This window comes from Penicillium hordei (genome assembly GCF_028827395.1).
Source record: "Penicillium hordei strain IBT 12815 chromosome Unknown utg000004l_segment0_segment0, whole genome shotgun sequence".
In the NCBI taxonomy this organism is placed as follows: Eukaryota; Fungi; Ascomycota; class Eurotiomycetes; order Eurotiales; family Aspergillaceae; genus Penicillium; species Penicillium hordei.
In genome coordinates this window covers 1,489,051-1,511,391 of record NW_026623145.1, presented here as the reverse complement: position 1 = coordinate 1,511,391, position 22,341 = coordinate 1,489,051, and the positions used below count along the sequence as shown (strand labels likewise).

General features: G+C 48.7%; 8 protein-coding genes across 8 annotated transcripts; 3 read left to right on the top strand and 5 right to left on the bottom strand.

The window, feature by feature from the left end:
• Positions 1-2,340: 2,340 nt before the first annotated feature.
• On the bottom strand, positions 2,341-5,187 carry N7537_007852 (putative PHD finger domain protein; the record flags this gene model as incomplete). Its single annotated transcript, XM_056898907.1, has 5 exons — positions 2,341-3,546; positions 3,599-4,444; positions 4,502-4,721; positions 4,789-4,886; positions 5,014-5,187. 5 exons carry the CDS (start codon positions 5,185-5,187, stop codon positions 2,341-2,343), a joined length of 2,544 nt encoding a protein of 847 aa, XP_056750983.1.
• Positions 5,188-6,301: 1,114 nt separating this feature from the next.
• Positions 6,302-7,647, bottom strand: N7537_007851 (Rcd1-like cell differentiation family protein; the record flags this gene model as incomplete). The annotated part of the gene is made up of 4 exons (XM_056898906.1): positions 6,302-6,476; positions 6,531-6,906; positions 6,967-7,122; positions 7,188-7,647. 4 exons carry the CDS (start codon positions 7,645-7,647, stop codon positions 6,302-6,304), a joined length of 1,167 nt encoding a protein of 388 aa, XP_056750982.1.
• Positions 7,648-8,488: 841 nt separating this feature from the next.
• N7537_007850 (uncharacterized protein) lies at positions 8,489-9,705 on the bottom strand (the record flags this gene model as incomplete). The annotated part of the gene is made up of 2 exons (XM_056898905.1): positions 8,489-8,565; positions 8,631-9,705. 2 exons carry the CDS (start codon positions 9,703-9,705, stop codon positions 8,489-8,491), a joined length of 1,152 nt encoding a protein of 383 aa, XP_056750981.1.
• A 3,246-nt stretch (positions 9,706-12,951) lies between these two features.
• Positions 12,952-13,719, bottom strand: N7537_007849 (uncharacterized protein; the record flags this gene model as incomplete). The annotated part of the gene is made up of 1 exon (XM_056898904.1): positions 12,952-13,719. One exon carries the CDS (start codon positions 13,717-13,719, stop codon positions 12,952-12,954), a length of 768 nt encoding a protein of 255 aa, XP_056750980.1.
• Positions 13,720-14,617: 898 nt separating this feature from the next.
• On the bottom strand, positions 14,618-15,226 carry N7537_007848 (uncharacterized protein; the record flags this gene model as incomplete). Its single annotated transcript, XM_056898903.1, has 3 exons — positions 14,618-14,837; positions 14,921-15,041; positions 15,103-15,226. The coding sequence occupies 3 exons, from the start codon at positions 15,224-15,226 to the stop codon at positions 14,618-14,620; spliced, it is 465 nt and encodes a 154-aa protein (XP_056750979.1).
• Positions 15,227-15,497: 271 nt separating this feature from the next.
• N7537_007847 (isopenicillin N synthase family dioxygenase) lies at positions 15,498-16,649 on the top strand (the record flags this gene model as incomplete). The annotated part of the gene is made up of 3 exons (XM_056898902.1): positions 15,498-15,845; positions 15,940-16,375; positions 16,426-16,649. The coding sequence occupies 3 exons, from the start codon at positions 15,498-15,500 to the stop codon at positions 16,647-16,649; spliced, it is 1,008 nt and encodes a 335-aa protein (XP_056750978.1).
• A 309-nt stretch (positions 16,650-16,958) lies between these two features.
• N7537_007846 (DNA replication protein PSF1) lies at positions 16,959-17,835 on the top strand (the record flags this gene model as incomplete). The annotated part of the gene is made up of 3 exons (XM_056898901.1): positions 16,959-17,033; positions 17,157-17,677; positions 17,742-17,835. 3 exons carry the CDS (start codon positions 16,959-16,961, stop codon positions 17,833-17,835), a joined length of 690 nt encoding a protein of 229 aa, XP_056750977.1.
• Positions 17,836-18,845: 1,010 nt separating this feature from the next.
• N7537_007845 (sulfate transporter family protein) lies at positions 18,846-22,255 on the top strand (the record flags this gene model as incomplete). Its single annotated transcript, XM_056898900.1, has 4 exons — positions 18,846-19,077; positions 19,149-20,492; positions 20,545-20,744; positions 20,795-22,255. 4 exons carry the CDS (start codon positions 18,846-18,848, stop codon positions 22,253-22,255), a joined length of 3,237 nt encoding a protein of 1,078 aa, XP_056750976.1.
• Positions 22,256-22,341: the final 86 nt, after the last annotated feature.

Genomic DNA, 22,341 nt, shown 5'->3' with positions numbered 1-22,341 from the left:
TGTCTGCCGTGTGAACCTAGTATGTTCAATGTACTAGTTCAATTGCCCTAAGCTTATTCTAGAGCATACGAGAGCTACGGAGGGTCCATGTGGAGTAGTCCGGAGGAACGTTTTTAGTTGGATCGTTGAGCTTCATTTTAATAGCTAATCATTGCCCTCCAATTACTACACGGGCCTGTGGATCCCGGCTCCCGACTACTAACTGTTGGGCAAACTCGTACATGTCTACGCTAAGACATCCAATCAATATGACCGGGATTTGGATTCACGGTCACTCCGTACCATATCTTCCATTCGGCTACTTCGTAGGATATATACCATATATACCCTTGGATCGTACATATGTAATCCCTAGATCTGATCTTGTTCGGGAGAGAAACCATGGTAAATATATGGAGGGGGGGGGATGACATTTCCATCCCAGAGTTCACTTTAACCTCCGCATTCGGACTTCGGCCTCCGGATGGAGCGGATCTTGCGGGGATTGCGGCCCAAACTATACGGCCGAAATTGTGAAGGATGTATATTGTTTTTATGGGATTTTATTCTATTTGCATCATTTATCATTAATTTCTCGTAGAGTAAATCTAATATACCTGCCCAAGCGCCTCCTAAATGTGGAACTATGACAGCAACATGACAGATGGCAGACTGGTTATCTATTCCGACTTCCTAATTGGGGTTCCGATCTCCCCACTCGTCTTCCGCAATTGCCGTGAGATAGGGGGAGATGAGCATGCAGCTAACGCTATGCAAGTTAGTGTATGATCTACATCGATCGCCTCCAATTAACGTCCGGGATAGTCGCTCGTATGTAAGTTGACTGCGCCGCATGCTAAACCCGACAGAGTAGGGTTGAATCGCTTTTTTTTTTAGCGCATCGGTGATTTGTCTGAAGTGGTACGACAGAGTAGTATCGTGAACTTTTGACCTAGCTCATCGGGAATCTACCTAATACCACTCACTACCACACTAATCCACTAATACACTTGCGGAGTGGGACATTATGACGGGGAGCGAGAAGACGTCCTTTTGCTTTTCTGTTTCTCCTTTTTTTATATTATTATTTTAGCCGATCCCTTCAATAGATGAGACAATTAATAAAGAAATGGCATAATATGATTGAGAGACAGATAGGAAGAAAGGGTTCGAATGCTGCGAGCCGCGTTGGTGTCTGGCATACAGGGATGTAGGTAGTATGCAGCTCGGTATGTCAGCACGCGCTGTTGGCTGTTGGCTGTTGACTGTTCAGCTGGACAGAACTGCGTTTGGGCATTGCATTTGTACCCAGGGATATATGTCGATCGACGTATTGGTTAATTTCGATTTGGACCGGGGCATAATACTTCTGTGTTGACTACCACGTTCATTTAGATGGAGGATGGGATGGATATGCAGCCATCTTGTAAAGGAAATAGGTGGTAAAGTGTTTTGTTCAATCGACTGAAATGGGGTATAATAAGTTAGACCACAACCACTGGCATTACTGCTTTGTATATGTTGTTCTACTACTTGGACAGGGGCCTGCAAATATATAGATCTAGAATGTACATCTCAACCATGTCCCAAATCTTTCCCATCTACCCTTCTATCTTAACCCCATTAACCATCGAGTAGTTCAAGATTGAAATCAAATATCATTGTCTACTAGAATACACATGTCCTCGCCCACCAAAACAATGGCGCCCAGGGCCAGACCATCTGAAAACGCCATTCGAGCCCCCATCCATCTTGATGCATTGTAAAACAGGAGAAGAAACAAAGAAAACGATTCAAAACGCCAGCCCATCACAATTTCAAGCAGCTCCAAAGAGAATCGAAGAAATGTTCCCACGAGACAGAGCCCTGACACCGACGGCAAAGGGGAAACTCATTATCAAAACACGGTACTTCAACAAGGTTGGTCTGCAATAGCAGAACTTTCGGGAAAGGCGAAGAAAGAACAAAAAAACATGAGCGTCTGTCAGGCCAAAAGGGCTTCACCTGGCAGATTTTGAGGTTCGATCTATGACATGTCGTCTCAAAGAGAATGACTCCGGAGGATCACCTGGAAAAACATACCCGGATGGATACTATTTGCGCACATTGAGTGCACACCGACCCACTTGTCCAATGTTATGCAGAAGCTAAAACAGATGTCGAAAAACGGTGCGAAAGCACTGATCACACCTGCTCAAAATTCACTGCAGCACAAGTTGTGGGCTTGGATTCCGATAGTGATTTCGGGATGTATCCACAGCGGCGATCAGATGTTTGCAAATTCAAAAAAGGGGTCAATAGATAGGATAGGGTATTTGAAGAGAAAAACACACATGCTGTTCACACCATTGCACTAGAAATTCATTGGTTTTGGCCATTGGTTTCGCGCTGAGGCGAAGGAACAGGATCAGGGTACTGAGACATGGGCCCAGAGGCCAAGGGAGGAATGCGATTCAGCGATGGCGATGACATCAGATGCTGGCCATTGCCCTGGTAGTGGTGAGCCTGGTGTAACATTGAAGCATTCTCTCTCTGTCGCCGTTCCTCCTGCTCAGGGGTCATGCATTTGACAGGCGGGGGGATCGGAGCATCTGGAGAGCTACGGCCCATGAGCTTCGGGCTCGGCTCCAGTCTGCGGATGGGGGGCAGGACTGGTGCACCTGCCAAGCCACTGCCAGTAAGCGGACGAGGTGACTGCTTGGTTGGGCTAATCCCCGACATAGCCATGCCGTGAGAACTTTGAGGAGGCGAAGAGTGGATGCCGTTGGGCGTTGCGGCAGAGAAGGACGGGTAGTGGTTAGACATCGACGGCGTGACTGCATGGCCTGACTGCGGACGCGGAGTCTCGAAAGAACTCCACGGAGACGGTGCATGGCTTGGACCAACGGGCGGGAAGCCCGCAATAGGGCCAACATCAGGATTGCCCTGTGTAGGTGGCATAGATGGTTGATTTTGAACAGGGGATTGAGCAGAATGCGAGGAAGAGGGCCGCACAGGGAATGATCCAATTGGGGGAAGGTGAGGAGCTTGTTGCATAGGCGGCAAAGAATGCTGAGAGGAAGATGGCCGCGGGTGCTGTTCCATAGTAGCATGCAGTAAGCCATTCATGCCCTTTGGCGGAGAAAATGGTGCACGAGGAGGGCTTGAAGATGGAAGGGGAGTATGATCTGTGTGACGGACCCGGCGCTGGGGGGATGGGGGAGGATAGAAGTTGCCATGACCAACAGTGGACGAGTGTAAAATAGGTTGTGTTGTTGAGGGTTCGTTTTGAATATTAGACAAAGCCAGATGTGTTTTCTTCACAGGTGAGGGCGGAGCTTGATCCTCGTCATCCTCCAACTTCTGCTTCTTACTCGCTGGAGGAGCAGCTGAAGGAGATGCAGAAGCGCTGACTCGGAACTTGAGAGGTGGGAGTTTTGGTCTGTTGGCATCTTCTTCTTTTCGCTTGCAGTCTCGACAGACAAAGTGGAAGTCTTCCTTTTCAGCCGCTTCCTGTGAGATACCAAGACACTTGCTATGCTGCCAAACATTGCATTTTTCACAGGCTACACTGTGACTTCCGTCATCCTGAGGAAAATGTTAGATTAGGGCTGGGATGTGTTTGGATACTGAGACTCACCAAGTTCTCGCCATACACTCCACAGCCAGAGCAATCAAAGACCCACTGATCATCTTGGGTAAGCCCTGCCAGGTTCTTCTGGGATTTCTCCAGGTTAGCCTGGAGGTTTCGGGCAGACACCCTGCTTTCACCCCTATCGATTCTTTCCTGTTCTTCTGCAATCCTTTCCAGCTCCGCCTCATGTAGTAGTCGCTTCTGTTCACGGTCTCTGATGCGTTGCTCGCGAGTCATTGTGCGCGACTGTCGGTCTTCTTCAAGCTGACTTTGCCTCGCCTGCTCCTTACGAGCCTCAGCCAGGTCGTTTTCACGCTTCTGGGCGGCTTCAGCAGCATCTCGATCCTGCCGTTCTTTTTCTTCCTTGGCAGCAAGTCGACTGGACCTCTTAGCACCTGCGACAAGCTGCAGATTAAGAAGCTCCTTTTCACGCTTCTGGCGCTTGCGCTGCTGCGCTTCCTCTGCCTTTTCGAGGATAGGCAGGACATGCTCAACGATGCTATCGCGTAGGTATTTCTCATCTGCGTCCTTGGTTTTCTGGAGTGTCTCCAAGAAAGCCTGGTATTCCTCGAGTGTGACAGCTACACACTCCCACTTGAAGGGATCTTCAGCAAAGGCCGCAACGGCACTTGCATCGTTGGTATCCTTGCTATCTTCGTCGGAACCTTCTTCCGCCGCTGCTGTAGAGGTACGCTTTGACGTTCTTGATACTCGAGAAGACCGGCTCTTTGCCTTCTTCTTAGGGCGCTGGACAGGGGGAGGTGGAGGAGGGTCGGTGCGACGGTAAAGGCGGTTGTCATCTAGCACATAGTATGAACGCCCCTCGCGGTCCCAGCCAAACTCTTCAATACGCTGGGGACGGTTAGCATCCGATAATCAGCAGTCAAAGCTATGCGAGAGCTAGCTTACCCATTCTGTCTGCTCGGTCTCCTTCTTTTCGGGCATCTTGTCGCGAATGCGGTCCGCGTTCCAGAATGTCCATACCGTCAGCTGGTGGAGGACGCGGATCTTGGTGAAAACATCGAAATGCAAGAACTTGTTTGGTTCTTCCTCGTGACCGAAGGGATTGGTGGTGTTGGGTGCTTTCGCATTGTACTGGCGTCGGGTGTACTCATCGAAGTTGTCGAAGCTGCAACACAGTAGTGTCAGTAAAACCGCTTTTAGAATAGCAAAAATACGTGTTCCAGTAAACGTACGTAAGACCGCGGTGCGACGAAATCCACTTGAGGAGACACAATCCAATCTCCAGTAGTTTGTGAGAGGGCTCGGGTTTCAGGCATTCGACTTCTAGGTCCTAGCGTGGGGCAAAAGATATTAGCAATAATTCAATCAAGTGAGATGCGCTGGTGTGTGTGTCCTCTCATCAAGGCGACACGAAGCGCAGCATTTGATCTCATCCCAGACGATGCTCATGGACATACCTCAATCCCAAACTCCTCGTCAATCTTCATGACCTGGCCAAAGATGGCAATATATTGCATGAGGCTTGCAAATGCCCAGTTGCTCCTCAGCTGTGAGAGCAGGCCAGGTTCTTCTGGTGCTTGTTGCTCGGCCGCCGGGGCGACCTCGGAGTGGGTGCGCTTTCGCGATCCCATCACGGTGGGACAACCGTTAAGGCCGGTTTTCTCAGAGGTGTCCAATGAGGAGGTCCAGCGGAATGAAATTTGGGTGGAGATAAAAGCCAGAGAGTATCCAACTTCGAAATGAGAAATTCGAGTGTGAAAATTGAAAAAGAGCGTAAGAGATATGAAGGTTGAGTCTGGGCTTTTTTTCGTGTCGTGAGGCAAGACGATCAGTAAGGCGGCGCGTCAAGGGCCGTGTCACGTGAGCATGTGCGTTCGTCGAATTAACAAAGGGAGAAGTGCGAAGGTGAAGAGAAAATTGAGCTTGTCGGTCATATAGATGTAATCTTAATTATTAAAGAAAATTATACAATGAGATTATGCAAACAATAGAAGACCGAATCAAATGTTATACATAGAAAAGTCTCTTACCCAAAGTATACCTTCGTATACACCTCAAAAGATATCTCAAAAGATTCTAAAAAGACATTACAAGGCCGCATAAGCGGAATATTCTTGTATTCATGAATCGGAGACAAGTACATTCATGCTTTTGAGAATAAAGTCGGATATACAAAAGGAAAACCCGAGAAAACAAAAAACAAAAAACAAAGCAGACGCCTGGATCTTTGGATATCTCTCGCTTTCAAAGGTCTATCTCACACAGAGCAGTTGGGGTCGTCAAAGACGAGGAGAAAATGCACACAGACGACAGCGCCAACCAGAATTCGCGCCACGCGACAGAAGACTTCTGTCGAAAATGAAAATCAATCACAATCAGAGAAGAAAGCATATTTCCCACAAGCAAAATGCAAATCAAAGATAAAAAAAAAGAAGAAAAGAAGAAAAGAAGAAGAAAAGAAGAAAGAAGAAGAAAGGGACAAGAATACATTAAACATCCCCCCAACGCAGATCACCGAACCCTCAAGAAACCCAATATAAATGCGGCAAAGAGAGAAACAACCAGGAATGAAGAGAAAAAAAAAAATTGGATCCGATGCCCTCAATCGAATGACATACCTCACACGCTGGATCCGGTTCTTCAACCACAATTTTGCGCCTTGTGTCCGTTAATCGCCAGAAGCCTTTCGCATGCATATCATAAGGTAGAATATCTTGGGAGAAAGAAACAGATGCTTTTCGTATGTTACATGGCTGTCGGGGCTCCATCCGAGACGGTGTCGGACAAGTTGATAAGGAGTTGAGCCAGGCAGCGCTTGGTAGCTGCATCGTCGCGGAGGACGGAGGAGAATGTGGCGTCCCGGAGAGGTTCGGGAAGACATTGCCGCAAGGCCTCTCGGGCCCGGCTGTTGTCACTGAGGCTGTATCATGCTGTTAGAGATGCTCATGGAGAGGGAGATGGCATGAGGACTCACCGAAGGAAGCAGCGCACAACATGCTTGAGAAGGCGGACAGTCTGTTGCTCTACCAACTGAGTGACCATGTTGCTCAGGACAGTGCCCACGGCATAGAATCTTTCATATGTCGCGCAAATGTAGCCCAAGCCAATATCATCAAGAAGAATTTTCTGTACGATAAAGATAGCAACAGTTTTGCTCAGCTCCGATCCCGTCTCCATAATACGAAGGCAAAGAGGGATGATCTCTGTAGTTAGGAGGAAGTTGATCACGTCAGAGGAGTCATTCTTCACCAATGCGCCGATGACGCCCAGCGATGTTAGTCGGAGATATTCGAAGGGACGAGACTTGGAGGTGGTATTGAGGAAGGGGTAGAGGAAAAGAGGGATATGGGCTAACCGAAGGGAAATTAGCAAGCGATTCTGCATGGGGTCATGGTAGATATATTACTCACCGTTCAAGAAGAGAGTGCGGGTCTCATTGTGGGAGGCGACGCATTGCAAAAGCGCCAGCGCATTGCAGACTCGATTTGACGCGGCAGCAGTCAGCTGAGAAGGGTTCAAGAGCGGATATACCGAGATAATCTCTTGAAGGAGGGCAGTCATGACACCTGCAAGTTTCCGACCGTTAGTTATTGTAGATGGGGCTGAGCGCACGTTGGGAATGGAGCCATACCGAAAGAGTGCCAGATAACCAGAGCCAATTCGGGGACCTGTTCCCGCTTCTTGCTCAGTTCCATCAAAGCGGATTCCCTGCGAGTTGGATCCAATAGCTCGGCGACCCAAATGAAGACCTTGCGATTCTCCTCACTGATTCCACCGTCCATGGAGGAGACCGCATTTGACATACCATCTCCACCCATGCCGCCGGCGCCACCGGCTCCCTGCGCAGGGTTCCCAGCACCGTTGCCGCTCATGGCAATGCGGCCATAGTGTTGTTGCTGTGCTGCGGCAGCAGCAGCTTGCACCTGAGCATGCTGTTGGGCGACCAGGGAAGCGTGCTGCTGCTGCGACTGGTGTGGGTGCGGCTGAGCCTGGTGGTGCTGTTGTTGTTGCTGATGCTGCATCCACGAGGGATCAGCCTGGGGGTATTGATGTTGGTGGGAGAAGACGTGTTGGGTCTGCGCTTGAAGCATGGTGGGTGATGAGTCGTTTCGGAGACTCGTAATACTCCGAAGGATCGGAACTCTGGCGAAGCGACGGCAAAATGGGGGCTAGGATAAAGTTGAAATAGGGTTGATAACGTCAGGAGTTTAATCCTGAGACTGAAATCATTGATGACCGAAAACAAGTTGCAAGAATAGTGCTAGAATAGGTAGAACAGGGCGAACAGTTCGAATAGAGAGGAGTGTGGAGGAGGGAAAAGGCGGAAGTGAAGGCGGGGAGTTAAAGTGCCTCCCCTAACTTTTGTGTGGTCTTTTTGGTCTTGGGCATTGTCTTACCTACGGAGGACTCCGTACGGAGAACTCATTCTATTTCTATAATTATTTTTCTTTTCTGTCTTTAGTCTTTTCTATTCTTTTCATCTTATTTGACTCGGACCTATTGGATTGGTGTTGTGTCAAATCTGCAGGCCATCCAAACAGAGCACATTGTTTTCTGCAAGCTGCTTGCTTTCTGCATTGCAATTTCCCATGCTCATAGTTATTTCATGCCGGTGCCCGAGAACCATTATATCATGTCAATACTTATTAGATAGTAATAACCAACTTCAATAATCGTGTTATCATGTCGAGTTTGTACTGATAATTTTATATGTACATCGTAATATGCCATAAATCTTTCATATCGACATCGAAAAAAAAATAAAGGAATATCGTCAGTCCTAAATCAAAAACCAAAAAGAATCATCGTGCAGGTCGTGGTGGTACATTAGTCACATCATAAATCAAGCGCCATAAATGCATAATCAAACCGAGGTCTTCCAACTGAAAAACCGAGGCAAAAAAGAGAAAAGTTCCATCATGTCAGACGTTATCATGGACGGGCAGAGCGAGTGCGCGATCGTCGTGACCGTCGTGTATCCCTAGTTCGTCTGTCAGAACTTCGGCTACCTGTGAAAGAAGAAGAGGTCAGTGAATGTCTTTTGTTTTTAGGGCTACATTGGGGGTAGACGTACTGCCTGTTCCTGAGTAATAGTCGGAATAGTAGTAGTATGAACTTGGGTAGGAGGACTCAGTCTTGTCGTCATCGTGCTCTCTATCTCTCTTTCTCTTCAACCCCAAGCACAGAGCAAGAGCACCGAGGATGATGGCAATTGTGCCCAACCCCCATTTGGAGTCTTTCTTTTCACTAACCTCACTGCCTCCCGCGGCTGGTCTGGTTCCGAACCATGTCCGTCGGCCAGCAGGAGGGGGAGGGGGAGGCCGACTGCCATGCGAATGGTGAGAATGACGCTCTTCGATATAGGTTGTATCCTGTCTGCGGCGCTTCTTGCCGATGCCGAGTGCTGCAAGCAGGCCATCCAAAACGCCTTTAAAGCAGATGCAGGCGCAGAGGAGTAGCAACAAGAACGCACCGACAATACTGCCGATGACAATTCCTGCGATGGCACCACCACTCAGTCCGCCGCTGCTTTCGGCCTGGGCCCCGATCAAATCTGCCCCGTCCGTTCCAACCGGTGCTGTGAATCCCTCCGTGGTGGTTGGGGCCGAGGTTGCTGTTACGGTGGTTGCCCCATTGGTCGTCCCCCTGACGCCAGGCGTGGCTGCTGATCCTCCTCCTGTTTCTGTGGCAGTTACAACAACCGAAGAGCTCTCAGCGACACATTGGCCCTCCGAACATTCTTGCGCAGCCTCGCAACAAGTCGAGCCGCACTTTGTCTCGCCAAGGTCGACTCTGCACGTTCCCGTGCTTGTAGCTGTAGCAATCTGGCTGCTCCACACAGAAGTAACCGTCGTTAGGTCGGTATTGGTGAGCACGTAAGTGGTCGTGTAATATTGATAGTCTCCACCGCTGCCACTGCCACTGCCATTTGCACAGACGGCCTCTTGGGCACTGTTGGTAGTGCACGTTTGACCGGTCTCGCAGCAAAGCCAGTCATTGTAACCACAAGGGTTTGCACAGCGCTTTTCAAGCTTATTTCCTTCGAGGACGTTTGCTTCCAGTGCGAGCGGGGTTGCGGCTGTGTGGAGCGAGTAGTTGAGAAGTAGGGCAAGTGTCGAGAGCACCGGCAGGACGGACAAAGACCGCATCGCAAAGAAATGGCGAGGCAACGCTTGCCAAAATTCAGTGGTGAAATTACTCGACACGGAGAGCGTGGGATTTCGGACCGGAATGGTGTTTCTCGGTAGTCTTGTCTCACCCGTATACTCGAGAGATCTTGGGAGATCACGAGTAAACAAAGATCTCAAATTCTCGAGACGTCAAAAAATTATCGGAATGTAGACGAAGAATAAAGAAGAATGAGAGAAGTCGAGAGGAGTTTGTTAGCTACACAGCGTCTCCCAGCCTCTCCCTCCGTATACCCAACCACCCGATTTCCTACCAATCGCCTTAATCCACCCAAGACTTTCTTTTTATTTCATGGTGGCTGGGTTTCACATTAAATCCATTTTATTTGATTCTGATTAGTCCAACACTATTTTCCCCTTTCGAATAACAACCTTGGAAGCCCTGAGTTGTCCCCTTACCTACGTCCTGTCAGAAGCGATCAACAGGTTGAATGCAGGTTTCTCCACCCCGCGTGGCAGCAATCAGCTTCATGTCCAACACCGCCATTTTAAAATTCCCCTGACTCAGATCTACTCGAAAAGAGGAACACAATTGGATTGTGTATATATTGGGTAGCCATCCGGGAATCGTAGTAAAGTGTGGATGTCGTGGATGTCGTGGATGTCATGGGAATATTCCGTGCCACCAATGACAGCCCAATGATGAATTGTCCAATCCTTTGAATGCCCTGGAGATCCGATCGAACCTGCAGCCAGACTCCAGGAAAGCTTCTGGAGGGACTTCCTGTCTATAGGGGCTCGCATCTCTCCAAGGGACATCCCCTAAAGTATCTCTACGTCTGACGGTGACTGAAATCAAAATATCAAACAGCTTTAGACTAAACAGTAAGTATACAACATAGAAACAAATTAAAAACGCTTAAAATATTATCTCTTCGTATCAAAGCTAGTTCCACTATATTCAATACCTACATGCAGGTAAGGTCCCCCTGTTTTTTCTAAGCAGTTATTTTGAATATACAACATAGATGTCTTGTATGCTAGGGCGGGAAAACTAACGAATACGCTGGAAGGAAAGTTAGTATGTGTATCTGTTTTTCTTATGTCGAATCAAACATACTCCGTACAGTGCGACGCATTAACTCCTACGCTACTAGGCCAACCATAGTTTCTAATAAATTCCCGAGGTCGTATACGTTGACATAAATCAAAGACAGTATTTGCCCAAACTGAGTCTAATGGAGAAGTACCACTATCTAAGCGACCCTACATTATTAATGCTTGTCTAAGAAATTCTCACACTCTCATGCCACTCACTTGCTATAGTTACATATTATCCCTTTTCCGGCTATGAAAATACCTTTAACGACTCATACTGCTGCATGCCACAAAATTACTTGTTGTTCGTATGATTGCTGGTGCTGAGCGTACTGCCAATTCCTTGCGTGAGGTATTCTTAGCTGGCACGTGGGTTGGATAGGATTCTGAACCCGGCCACATAACTCAGCTGCTATGCGTACTGGATGCGATGAACTGGGCAAACCTCGCGATGTTCTGAGAGTCCGAAGAGCAAGAATCTCAACACCGGGCAAAAGGTGCCCGTGCAATAAATAAATTCAAACAGGACCCAATGTCGTGGAGCATCTCCGGATGCGAGTAATAAATGTGGCAGGGTCAGAGGTGGCCTTCCGGTATGGGAGACCTTGATAGGATAGTGAATGCTCGACCATCCGTTTACCTCGACTTGCCAGGTGTTGCAATATGACCTAGTAATCTGCAAGCCTTGGACAACAGTCATCGATTAGCCTAAGACAATTTCCTTTGCCCTTTATCCTTAGAATTTAAGTATAAATAAGCTATGTAGTACCAAACATTGGCTTTACATGAAAAGGAAGCATTACATACAGAGAATGCTTACCAATCCACATACATGAATGTATGTATGTATCATTCAAATTCACATATCCAAACAACACTCCTTCCGGATTCTATCACTCCAATAGGCGGTCATTTTCTGCCGAAAAGTGAGGTTATAATGAACTGAACGAATAGATATTTCGCCCTTCGGGGCATATGGTCAAATGAAAATATACAGAGAAGATTAGCATGGCCCCTGCACTAAGGATGACACGCTCAATCAAAGAGAAGCTATCTATTTTTTTTTTTTTCTCCTTTCCATGTCCGTTATTGAGGGTATACAGGTGTGGGTCCTTTTACCAGCGTCCATAGATATAATTGGCCCTACGCTTTGGGTAAGTCACGTGCATATCAGATCTCCACGACGGGTGTACGAATCCCGGATTGCGCGAAATAAAAGTGGGGCGGATTTTCAACCATGGTCGAATACTTTTTTATGAACGCCATGGCGGATCCCATATCGGATATCAGACCACAGACCGCATCCACGGGTAGCAGAAGGTTCATCTACCCAATCTCTAGTGCAGCTACTAAGCCAGGCTATATTAAAGAGACGGTTCCTCACTAATTCTCGATCAAATCATAACTGTTTCTATGCGCTGAGCATGGAGCGGGCTTATAAGTACCTTGCATGTTTCAATCAAAAACAATTCGATGGAGCTCGAGGGGGAAACGACGTTTTTTTTACGGCATTTGATGCATACACATAAGTACTTATGTCTCAAGTGGAAGACAATTAGTGGCTCTAATTAACCGTTTAAGATGACTATATATTCTCGCCTCATCCTTCGGGTTAATCACCTAGGATCTCACATCCGGGCAGGAAAAAACCATCTCGCCCAAAGACATGAGCCCGAAAAGTACGATGTTTTACGTAGAAAAGATACGGACTAGATATAAAATAAACATGTGTACGTTGATTGACGGGGCGATGTAGTATGAGAGAAGATGCCGAGCAACGAGCGGATATGGAATCACTACAAGGAAGAACTACAGGGCCTATTTTTTAGTTATAATAAAGTGAACAGAGACGATAATTGGCATATACATGACGCAGATACACATGGTAATTTAGCCTTGGAGCTTTCCTTTTCTGTTGGGAATACATGGTCCAAATGGAAAGCGGATATAAATACTAGCTCCTTGATGGATGACGATAACCCAGATCTACTTTGGTCAGATTTAGCTTTTTTTGAAGTATGTATTCCGAGAGAACTATCATCTAAACTCGATGTTATATCATAAATTCCAAGGATTTCTGTTCGCACCACATGGTGATGTAAATCACAGGGGTAAAAAAGAATGTACAAACAAAAAGAACGCATCCAAATGTCGTTTCCAAGCCGTAAATCATATAAACATCCCCGCAACCCCAACTGCCACTCCCAATACCAGATCATGCAGACTTGACATCCGCACAGGGGAGGCATCATTCCCATTCGCATCTGCACTGCCAGTCTGTGTCGCAACGCTGCTACAATACGCCAAGTTGATACCATGACAAGCCTCCGCACTCAAACTCGAGCAAATGGAAGTCGCCTGCGATGCAGCCGTGATAGCCTGAACTGTCTTGCCTCCCCCGGCGCCGCCAATAGTGACACCGTAGCGGCCCATCAGATCGCCAGTGCACTGTGTGTACTCCGACTGACACACGGAGTAGTAAGACGAGCAAGTCTCAGCATTGTTGAAAGTGGTTGGGACGACGACAAATGGGTATGCGCCGTCCAATGTTGACCCGGTAACAGACGCTGCCCCGCTCTCCGTGGTGGTTGCGGATGTGCCGCTGGGGAACATGAACCCAGTGCCTGTACCTGTCGTCTTTGTGCCTGTTAGGCTGCCAGTGCAGCTTGCACCGCTCGCACAGCAGGCGATGTTGTTTGCATCGTCGCGCGAGCAGTTCGTTCCCTGCTTACAGCATGCGTTGGAGTTGCCCAGTTCGGTGCAGGGGTTGAAGCCGCTCGGGCAATTGTTGTCGTCTCTTCCGAGGATGCGGAGGACTTCAAAGGCTCGTTTGTTGGCTGTGGCCTTTTCTGCTGCGGTGAAGGGTGCTGTCTCTGTTGAGTGGACGGTCGAGGTGAGGAATGTGGCGGCAATCCAGATCCACCGGGAAGCCCGCATTCTCGGGGTCTGGGGGCGGGGTTGGAATGGTCGGTTTGGAGGAATGGACTCGAGGTTTCGGTTGAATTGATTGATTTGGGTGAGTTTAGTGGTTTATTCTCATGCTTCGTTTCGTCGTTGGGGGCGTTATCCGGGGTTGGACTTGGGTGTCAACAAACTACTCAAAGGAGTAAAATTAGCTTAGCTTTCATCGGTCGCGAGGGGTATAATTGAAGACTTAGTTTTTGAACATACCTGGATACTTGCAGTCTGAAGGGAAATTTTAGGGATTCTAGAAAAGATCAGAGTTTACAGAACAAATGATGTAGTTCCTTAGTTCTTAGGTCAGGTCACAAATCTCCACCGAGGATGCCCCAGCAACCGCAGCCCGACCCGAAGCCCTGAGGGTATATTAAATTCTATTAATGGGAGCCATGGTAATATGTATTAAACCAATTTCAATAACTACTAAAATATACTCCGTAAAACAAAACGTGGGACACAATTTGGCACCCAACTACTGGATACTGCGGTTAAATTGTTACTTGGGTGCCTTCAAGGTTGATATTGGGCATCTAAATATATTTGCAGGCTATTCTTGGCCGGTCTCTCCAGGTCGCGAGCCACAGCCTATAAACCTCTGTCGAGCCGTGAAAGCCATAGTGTCGTGCGGAACTTCCAAACCAGGCGCGATAGCTTTAAAACGGAGATTCTTCACTTGGTCAAAACCGAACGAATAGAGCACTCCGGTGTAGACGCTGCATCAAGGTCTATATATGTGAAAAGCGCATCTCTAGGGATAGATAAAACCGATCCAGAGGGTATTCTAGCTTCCGTAGCCGCCGAGGAGCAATATATCGCAGCCACAGTGCTATTGACCTGACGAGGAGGATATGGAAGCTAAGACCAAAAGCCCGACTTACGATCGGAACCTTGCCAGTTCTTCGGGCACTTTGCACTCTGGAAAATTAGCCGTGATTTTACCGGTTAGAAGCATATGGATCCAGTTGCTAAGCATCCTTTGTAGCGGGAACCACATATCCTCATCTTCGGCGATCGGCTGTACGCTACCCAGCGTCATTGGGAAAGCAGCGCGGTGCAGCTGCTGGTCATAGACCACGCCGGCACAATGCGAGCAACTCAGGCATTGTGCCATAAATAACAATAATTAGTTCTAGGTCAGCTAGGTTCGTTGTCCTCATCTGGAAGGATTTCGTCGCACAACTCCATTGAAATATCATTCACCCAGTAAAACAAGCCTGGCTCAGGCGAGTATATCGAAGCCAGGAAGGAATTAACTGACGGGTGGAGTCGTCTCTCGCGAATAGCCTGTGTATCTCCATCTGCAAAAACAAAAGATTGAATAGCTAGCTCTCTTATTTGTGGCGAGACATCTATCTATACACAACCAGGTAGTTGTGTAGCCTCGCACAGCGTTCGTGATTGAGGGGCCATTGAGGCGCGCGGGGTTGGCTTCCGACAATGGGGCCTCTTCGAAGTTGAAGATCTGCTGCGGTGTGGTATTCATGGTGAGTCGAAATGGTGATGCTTAGAGAGGGCAATCTTGAGATTTAAGTGCGATACACTGTGACAACAGGGAGATAAACCTGAGAAGGAAAGCTAACCAAAAAAGGAAATTCACAAATGTATATTGGTTTCTCTCATTGGGGTACCCCAGTGTGTGACATGTGAGGGGCGTTAGGCCGGAAACCTGCCCTTTTTTCTTTTTCGGTGTTGTATCATATTTTCTTGTCTTAATCTTTTTCCTGGCCATTATACCCCTACACTAGAAACTTGTCATGGCTTCCACTAAGTCCTCTAATATCCCGGTCGTGGACTTTGCTGGCTGGAACTCGGAGTCCAGTAACCAGCGAATCGCGCAGGAAATTGTCGCTGCCTGCAAAACAGTGGGCTTTGTGTACATCGTCAACCACTCATTGCCAGAGACGATGTTAGATGAGGCATTTAACTGGTCGAAGCTATTCTTCGAACTGCCACAAGACGAGAAACTCAAAGCACCCCATCCAGAGGGATGGGCGGTTCACAGAGGGTATTCTTGGCCCGGGCTGGAGAAGGTGTCACAGGCGATGAGTACCGGTAATGACCAGGAAAGGGCCAACCAGCTGAGAGAGGTTACAGACATCAAAGTGAGAACCCGCTGTGTTTGTTCACGACCTTACACATCCCAGTCGGCACCGAGTTCATCTATGTATAATTCTGAGCTTCATTGACTTGCCACAGGAAAGCTATGACATAGGAAGCGACGAGAATACCACCCAGCCTAACCAATGGCTGCCCGAGCACAGTCTCCCCGGATTTCGTGACTTCATGCTCCGCTTCTACTGGGAATGTTTCCGTGTCGGAGGGGAGGTCCTACAAGCGCTTGCTGTTGGTTTGGAGCTAGACAAGAACTATCTGCTTGAGAAACACTCAGGTCATAATAACCAGCTGCGCCTACTACACTATCCACCTATCCCGGCAGAAGCAGTTGAGACAGAGCGTGCAGCTAGATGCCCCGCACATACCGACTGGAGCTCGATCACCTTGCTGTTTCAAGATGATTGTGGTGGGTTGGAAGTCGAGGATCTTTCATCACCAGGGACATTTGTATCTGCGACGCCTATCAAGAATGCGATTGTGATGAATGTGGGGGATCTTTTGCAGAGGTGGAGTAATGGTTTGTCGCTCGGTATGCTCCAGTCTGCCCTCAACCGCTGACTTGTATAGATCTTGTGAAGTCTACCAGCCACCGAGTCACCTTGCCGCCTTGTCCTGATAGGTTCGAAGGAATTGATCGTATGACTCGTAGACGGTTCTCTATTCCGTATTTCATGGCACCGGATCCTGACTCGGTGATTGAATGTATTCCATGTGTCAGAGAAGGTGCTGCAAAGTATGAGCCGATCACACAGGCCGGATACAACCAAATGAGGGCTTCTATGCAGTACTGATAGTAGAATCAATTGTTGGCTCACTTCTTTTTTTGGGATTAGAAAATAATCCCATTGGTCACTTTCCTCCGATTCGTCTATAATTGAAGCCATTGTGCTCCTTCCCGATTTCTTTGCCTTCCCCCTCCTCTTTGGCTATCTTTTGTGGAATCTCAACCTTCTACACAGCATCCAATGTATTACTGTCGCTTCCAATGTACTTCTCATCTATTTCGGAGATAAAGAGCCTTTGCCCAAGATGTGACTTTATACTTGACCTTGGCGCTGATCACTCCACCTGACTAAGAGCCAATCTTGGCGCTCGCCGAAATGGATCAAAGTCGCGTCCCTCACCAGGACCCCGACCGCGTGGCCACCATGTACGGCGAACTCGGCAACAAATTGGTACGTGTGCTATAGATTTATCCTAATCTTGGGCATTGAAAATCCCAACCCCAACATCGATCGCCAAATAGCAAAACAAGAGAAAAAAAAGCAACTCGCTGACGAACACCTTACCCGCGATAGGTCCAACATGCGAAACGCACCCAATCCCTCGCCCATCTACCCCCCTACCAAACGGAGATCGTGCGCGCAGTAACCCGCGAAGTCCGCGATCTCGACCGTGATGTCACCCGTCTCTTAGAGCCCTTCGAGGGCGCATTCAACCCCTCGGCCGACCCAGCCATCGCCTGCGCCCTACTCGTCGACCACCTGTGCATGCGCCGGAACAAGCGCTGCCTACTCGCATACCACCGCGTGCGCACAGAGAAGCTCGAGGAGCTTTGCTGGACGGGAGTGGATATCCTCGAGCAGCAGCAGCCGTCCGAGGACGGTGGGGCGGCTCAGCATACGGCTCTCGGTGCTAGCGGGCATAGCTCGCTGAGTCCTGAGGAGGAGGAGTATTTTCGCCAGTACGGGGATATGCTCGCTGCGTATAAGGGCCAGTGGACGGATATTGATTTGACGGGGACGTTGGAGCCGCCGAAGGATTTGTTTATTGATGTACGAGTGTTAAAGGATGCTGGTGAGATTCAGACTGAATATGGGTATGTTTCCCCCTCCTTTTCTTTCTGATATTGTTTGGGCACCTGGTGGCTAATTCTGGTTTAGTGTGATCAACTTGACTAAGAACAGTCAGCTCTATGTTCGTCAGGGTGATGTGGAACGACTGATTGCTCAGGGCTTCCTGGAGCGGTTGACTTGAATGCTAGTTGGGACTACCCGGCTGCTTCTGGTTATGAGTACAAGAAACATGAATTGGCGTTCGCTATCTACGGTGGTTTTATGAAGGGACCATGTACTTTGAGATACCCCCGCCGTTAGCGTGTCTAGACCTAACGGCCAATATGACGATTTTCTGCATTGTAATAGTGTGACACCAGTCTGGTGCTGTATGACTACCGATTTAATGACTCTTTTTGTTTTGGCCCTCGAATTTATTCTCTAGGGCTAGATTGTCCTACGGTAAAAGACCAATCGAGGTGGAGCCTACCAAGGTAGATCCAGTCTAGACAATCACCTTGGAAAGGTGAGAAAGAATTAAGCTATCGAGGTAATATGTCCGAAGCTAGGCGGTTTCTTTTAGGTAACCTTGGGAAATATCGACTAATAGCCATACAGCTCATTGGCTCATGGCCTTATGCAAGCAAATAACAAGGCTTGAGGCTACTGCATGGCGCCAATGCCGAGAACGCCGATCATGTAGTGTATTGCACTGCGTCCGACTACGGAGATGTAGCTTGCTGCATACTATTTTAATTACGTGTATAGTTTCAAAAGCCGAGTTAGTCTATAGTTGGTGCAGTAGTGCATTTGAAGAGACAAGGATGGAAGCCATGGGGGAGATGGTGTTTTACCCACATGAATACCTTAGTCTCCCCGCACAGACCACCTCCCACTATCTTCATCTGTATCAGTCCGGATGTGGTTTAGCTCGACTGTTAGGGAGATAAGAGCCGTTTAGTCAAAAACTCCGGTACCTCGGGGGTTTCTTTCTCTATCTGGTCCGTTGGTAATTCATATTTGTGTTGATAACTATACTTCCATCTTCTATACATATAATCCACGGAGCCCCTTTCTGTGCAATGCTCGCCTCGGTTGCGTCATCTGTTTGTCCAAACGGCCGCCCCATGCGCTAGTGGCCCCGTTTATCTTCCGAATTTCCTAACTTTTTCGACTTCATCACTTGGTTGGACAGCAATTGCGCGAGAAACCATGGGGGTTTTGCAACCTCGTGGCCGTCGCGACTCCCGCGCATCAGCTCTGTCACGCAATCTGATGTTTGACCGCGACATCCATGGTAACGCCCCGTCAGAATCGCTGGTGGAACATGCAAACCTAGGCAGCCCGCCCGGCCCAATGGGAGCGGAATCATCCAGTTACAATGGATCGACGACGAGAACACCAAATCGTTCATTTTACCACCGGTCCTTCAACAGCAATATGGGTGGGTCATTGTGCATATTGTATAGTTGGAGACATCGCACGATTTTTTACTGATCATTTGACCTATCGCAGATCCAGCTCATTATGCCTCGGACGGTCTCCGTGACCAAACCGCGGAACTCGCTACCTATGGCCTATCGCTGAATAAAAAATCCCTCTTGAAGGACGGGCCCGGCTTACCCCCCAGCCTTGATATATTCCACGGCAGCCAGAGGTCTGCAAGTTACCCCCAGAATGAAGCTACAAACTCTCATACTTCCGCGGGGGAGGGGTTGTTGGAGCCAGGATATGCATCTGTCGACCCTGCTTCAGCTCCAGGCTCTTCGGCTTTGACAGAGATGATTCGCCGTCCATTGACGGATACGGAGGAGGACCAGGTCACGCAACCCGGGACCGACGATATCTCCTTCCCCCCATCGTCGGCCATCTATGACGAACCGGAACGAGACAATGAGCACACCTCGTTATTATCCAAGTCCCGATCCAAATCTACACAAAATTATGGCAGTGCAGGCGACGCCGAGAACCAAGGGCCGGCTTTCAAACGGTCTCCAAACTTAATAAAGAAAGGAATTTCCTCTGTCACCTACTATAGTCGAACCCTATCGAACCCAAAGTCATGGGATAGGCGAGCCATATGGAAAGAGGCTGTGGTATACCCTGCCAGTATGGTTCCTGCCGTATTGCTAGGACTATTGCTCAACATTCTTGATGCCTTATCCTATGGAATGATCTTGTTCCCTCTGGGAGAACCCCTGTTTGCTCACCTGGGAACCGACGGTATCTCGATGTTCTATGTCAGTACTATTATTTCCCAAGTGGTATTCTCCTGTGGAGGCTCGATCTTCAAAGGAGGAATAGGAAGCGAAATGATTGAAGTAGTACCATTCTTTCACCAGATGGCTTTCACCATCATGAATTCAATTGGAAAGGACAACCCGAAATCAGTGATTGCAACGACCATCCTAGCCTTCTCGGTGAGTTCAATTCTCACTGGCTTGGTGTTCTTCTTAATGGGTGTCTGCGGGCTGGGATCGCTCATTGGCTTCTTTCCCCGTCATATTCTCATCGGATGTATCGGTGGTGTGGGCTACTTCCTTCTACAAACTGGAGTAGAGGTTTCAGCCCGGCTTCCCGGGTCTTTTGAGTACAACCTTCCCACGATCCAGAAACTTTTCCACCTTGATACTTTCCCTCTTTGGATGATACCCCTGTTCCTTGCAATTGGCCTTCTTGTTCTTAAGCGATTTGTTCGCTCAAACTTCCTTGTCGGTGGATACTTCATTGCCGTCGCTGCAGTGTTCTACATTGTTATTTTAAGTGCTAGGATCTCTATGGGTGCTCTACGCCACAATGGATGGGTTTTTGCTGCTCCGTCTTCGAATAACCCATGGTATCATTTCTATTCTCTTTATGGTGAGTCACTCGGCAACGATATTTTGGGAGTTGCCATGCTGATTCGTTACAGATCTCTCGGAGGTCAATTGGACTGCCTTTGGTGAAACAATCCCGGCCATGTTTGCCTTGACCTTCTTTGGTGTGCTTCATGTACCCATCAACGTGCCCGCTCTCGGTATTTCCACCGGTGAAGACAATCTCAATGTGGACAGAGAGCTCATGGCACATGGCGTGACAAATGCCCTTTCAGGATTTGTAGGCAGCATTCAGGTATGTGACCACCAGTGATAGAGCTGTGGCCAATGAGCTAACGAAAACAGAACTATCTTGTCTATACCAATAGTCTTCTCTTCATTGCAAGTGGCGGATCATCTCGGTTGGCTGGTCTGATGTTAGCCGCAGCTACTGCAGGTATCATGGTCATTGGCCCAGTCATAATCGGCTATATTCCCATCATGGTTGTTGGCGCCCTGATTTTCCTGTTGGGCATTGAGCTTTTGCAGGAGGCATTGGTGGACACATGGGGAAAACTCACCCGGCTTGAATATTTAACTGTTGTCATTATCGTCGTTACGATGGGTGCTTGGGACTTCGTGGTTGGAATCTTCGTTGGAATCATTTTGGCTTGCGTAAACTTTGTCGTCCAAACATCTCGCAAATCCGCCATTCGAGCAACATTCTCGGGTGAAATTTCCGGATCGACGGTCCGACGTCCTCCTATCCAGCAACAATTCCTACGCGAAGCCGGACAGCAGACCCTGATGATCAAACTTGGTGGATATCTATTTTTTGGAACCATCGTGAATGTCGAGAACACCATGCGTGGCCTGATCGAGGAGGAAGCCTTCGACCGGCGTCCCATTCGGTTCGTCATTCTCGACTTTTCTCGAGTCTACGGACTCGACTTCTCAGCAGCAGAAGCATTCACCCGCATCAACCGCGTTCTTCAAAAGCGCAACGTACAGATAGCCATCTCGGGCCTGAACGTCGAAGGTGATGTAGGCAAGTCCCTACAAAACGTAGGACTTTTCGAGCCAGAGTCCGGCGTCCCCATTTTCGAAGACCTCAACTCAGCTCTTGAGTTCTGCGAGAACAACTACCTGAAAGTCTTCTACAGCCGCCAGGAAGCACTCGCCACACCCACCGACCCAACCGCAAACTCCGAGCTCCTCCAAGTACCCGTCTCAGTCCCCGTGCCCTCCGGACCCAACCCCCCCACCCTAGCCGACAACATCGTCAGCTCCCCCCGTCGTCAGTACCTGCAGCGCGTAGCAACCTCAACCATCCAAGCCCACGAAACAGAAATGATGGCTTCCCCCGCCTGGTCCGCCATGCGCCAACCACTCCCCCTCCTCCTCCAAACATTCCAAGGCCTCTCAACCGAAAACGAAGACTTTTGGTTCCCCGCCTGCGCGTACTTTTCCCGCGAATCCTACCCCGCCGACACAGTCCTGTACCACGAAGGCGATGCCCCGCGTGCCTTCTACCTCCTCGAGTCTGGCATGTTACGCGCGGGCTATGACCTCCCGCAAGGACGCTACTTCGAGCTCATTGTCGCTGGTCGACCGTGCGGCGAATTGCCTTTCTTTAGCAATACGCGCCGCACGGCGACGGTCAAGGCTGAGCGTGATTGTGTGGCCTGGTGTTTGACGGGAGTGCAATGGAAAACGCTGCAGGAGAAGGAGCCGCGCATTGCTCGTGAGTTGTTGACTGTTAGCTTGAAGTTGACGACTGAGCGCATGGATAGTATCACCTCATACGTTTTGACGATGGCAGCTTGATTTTTATTTTTCCTCGTTGGCTTGTTTACTGTTTGCATCTAGCTTGGTGGTTGTCTGAGCGAGTTGTTGGGCCTCGGATTTTAATG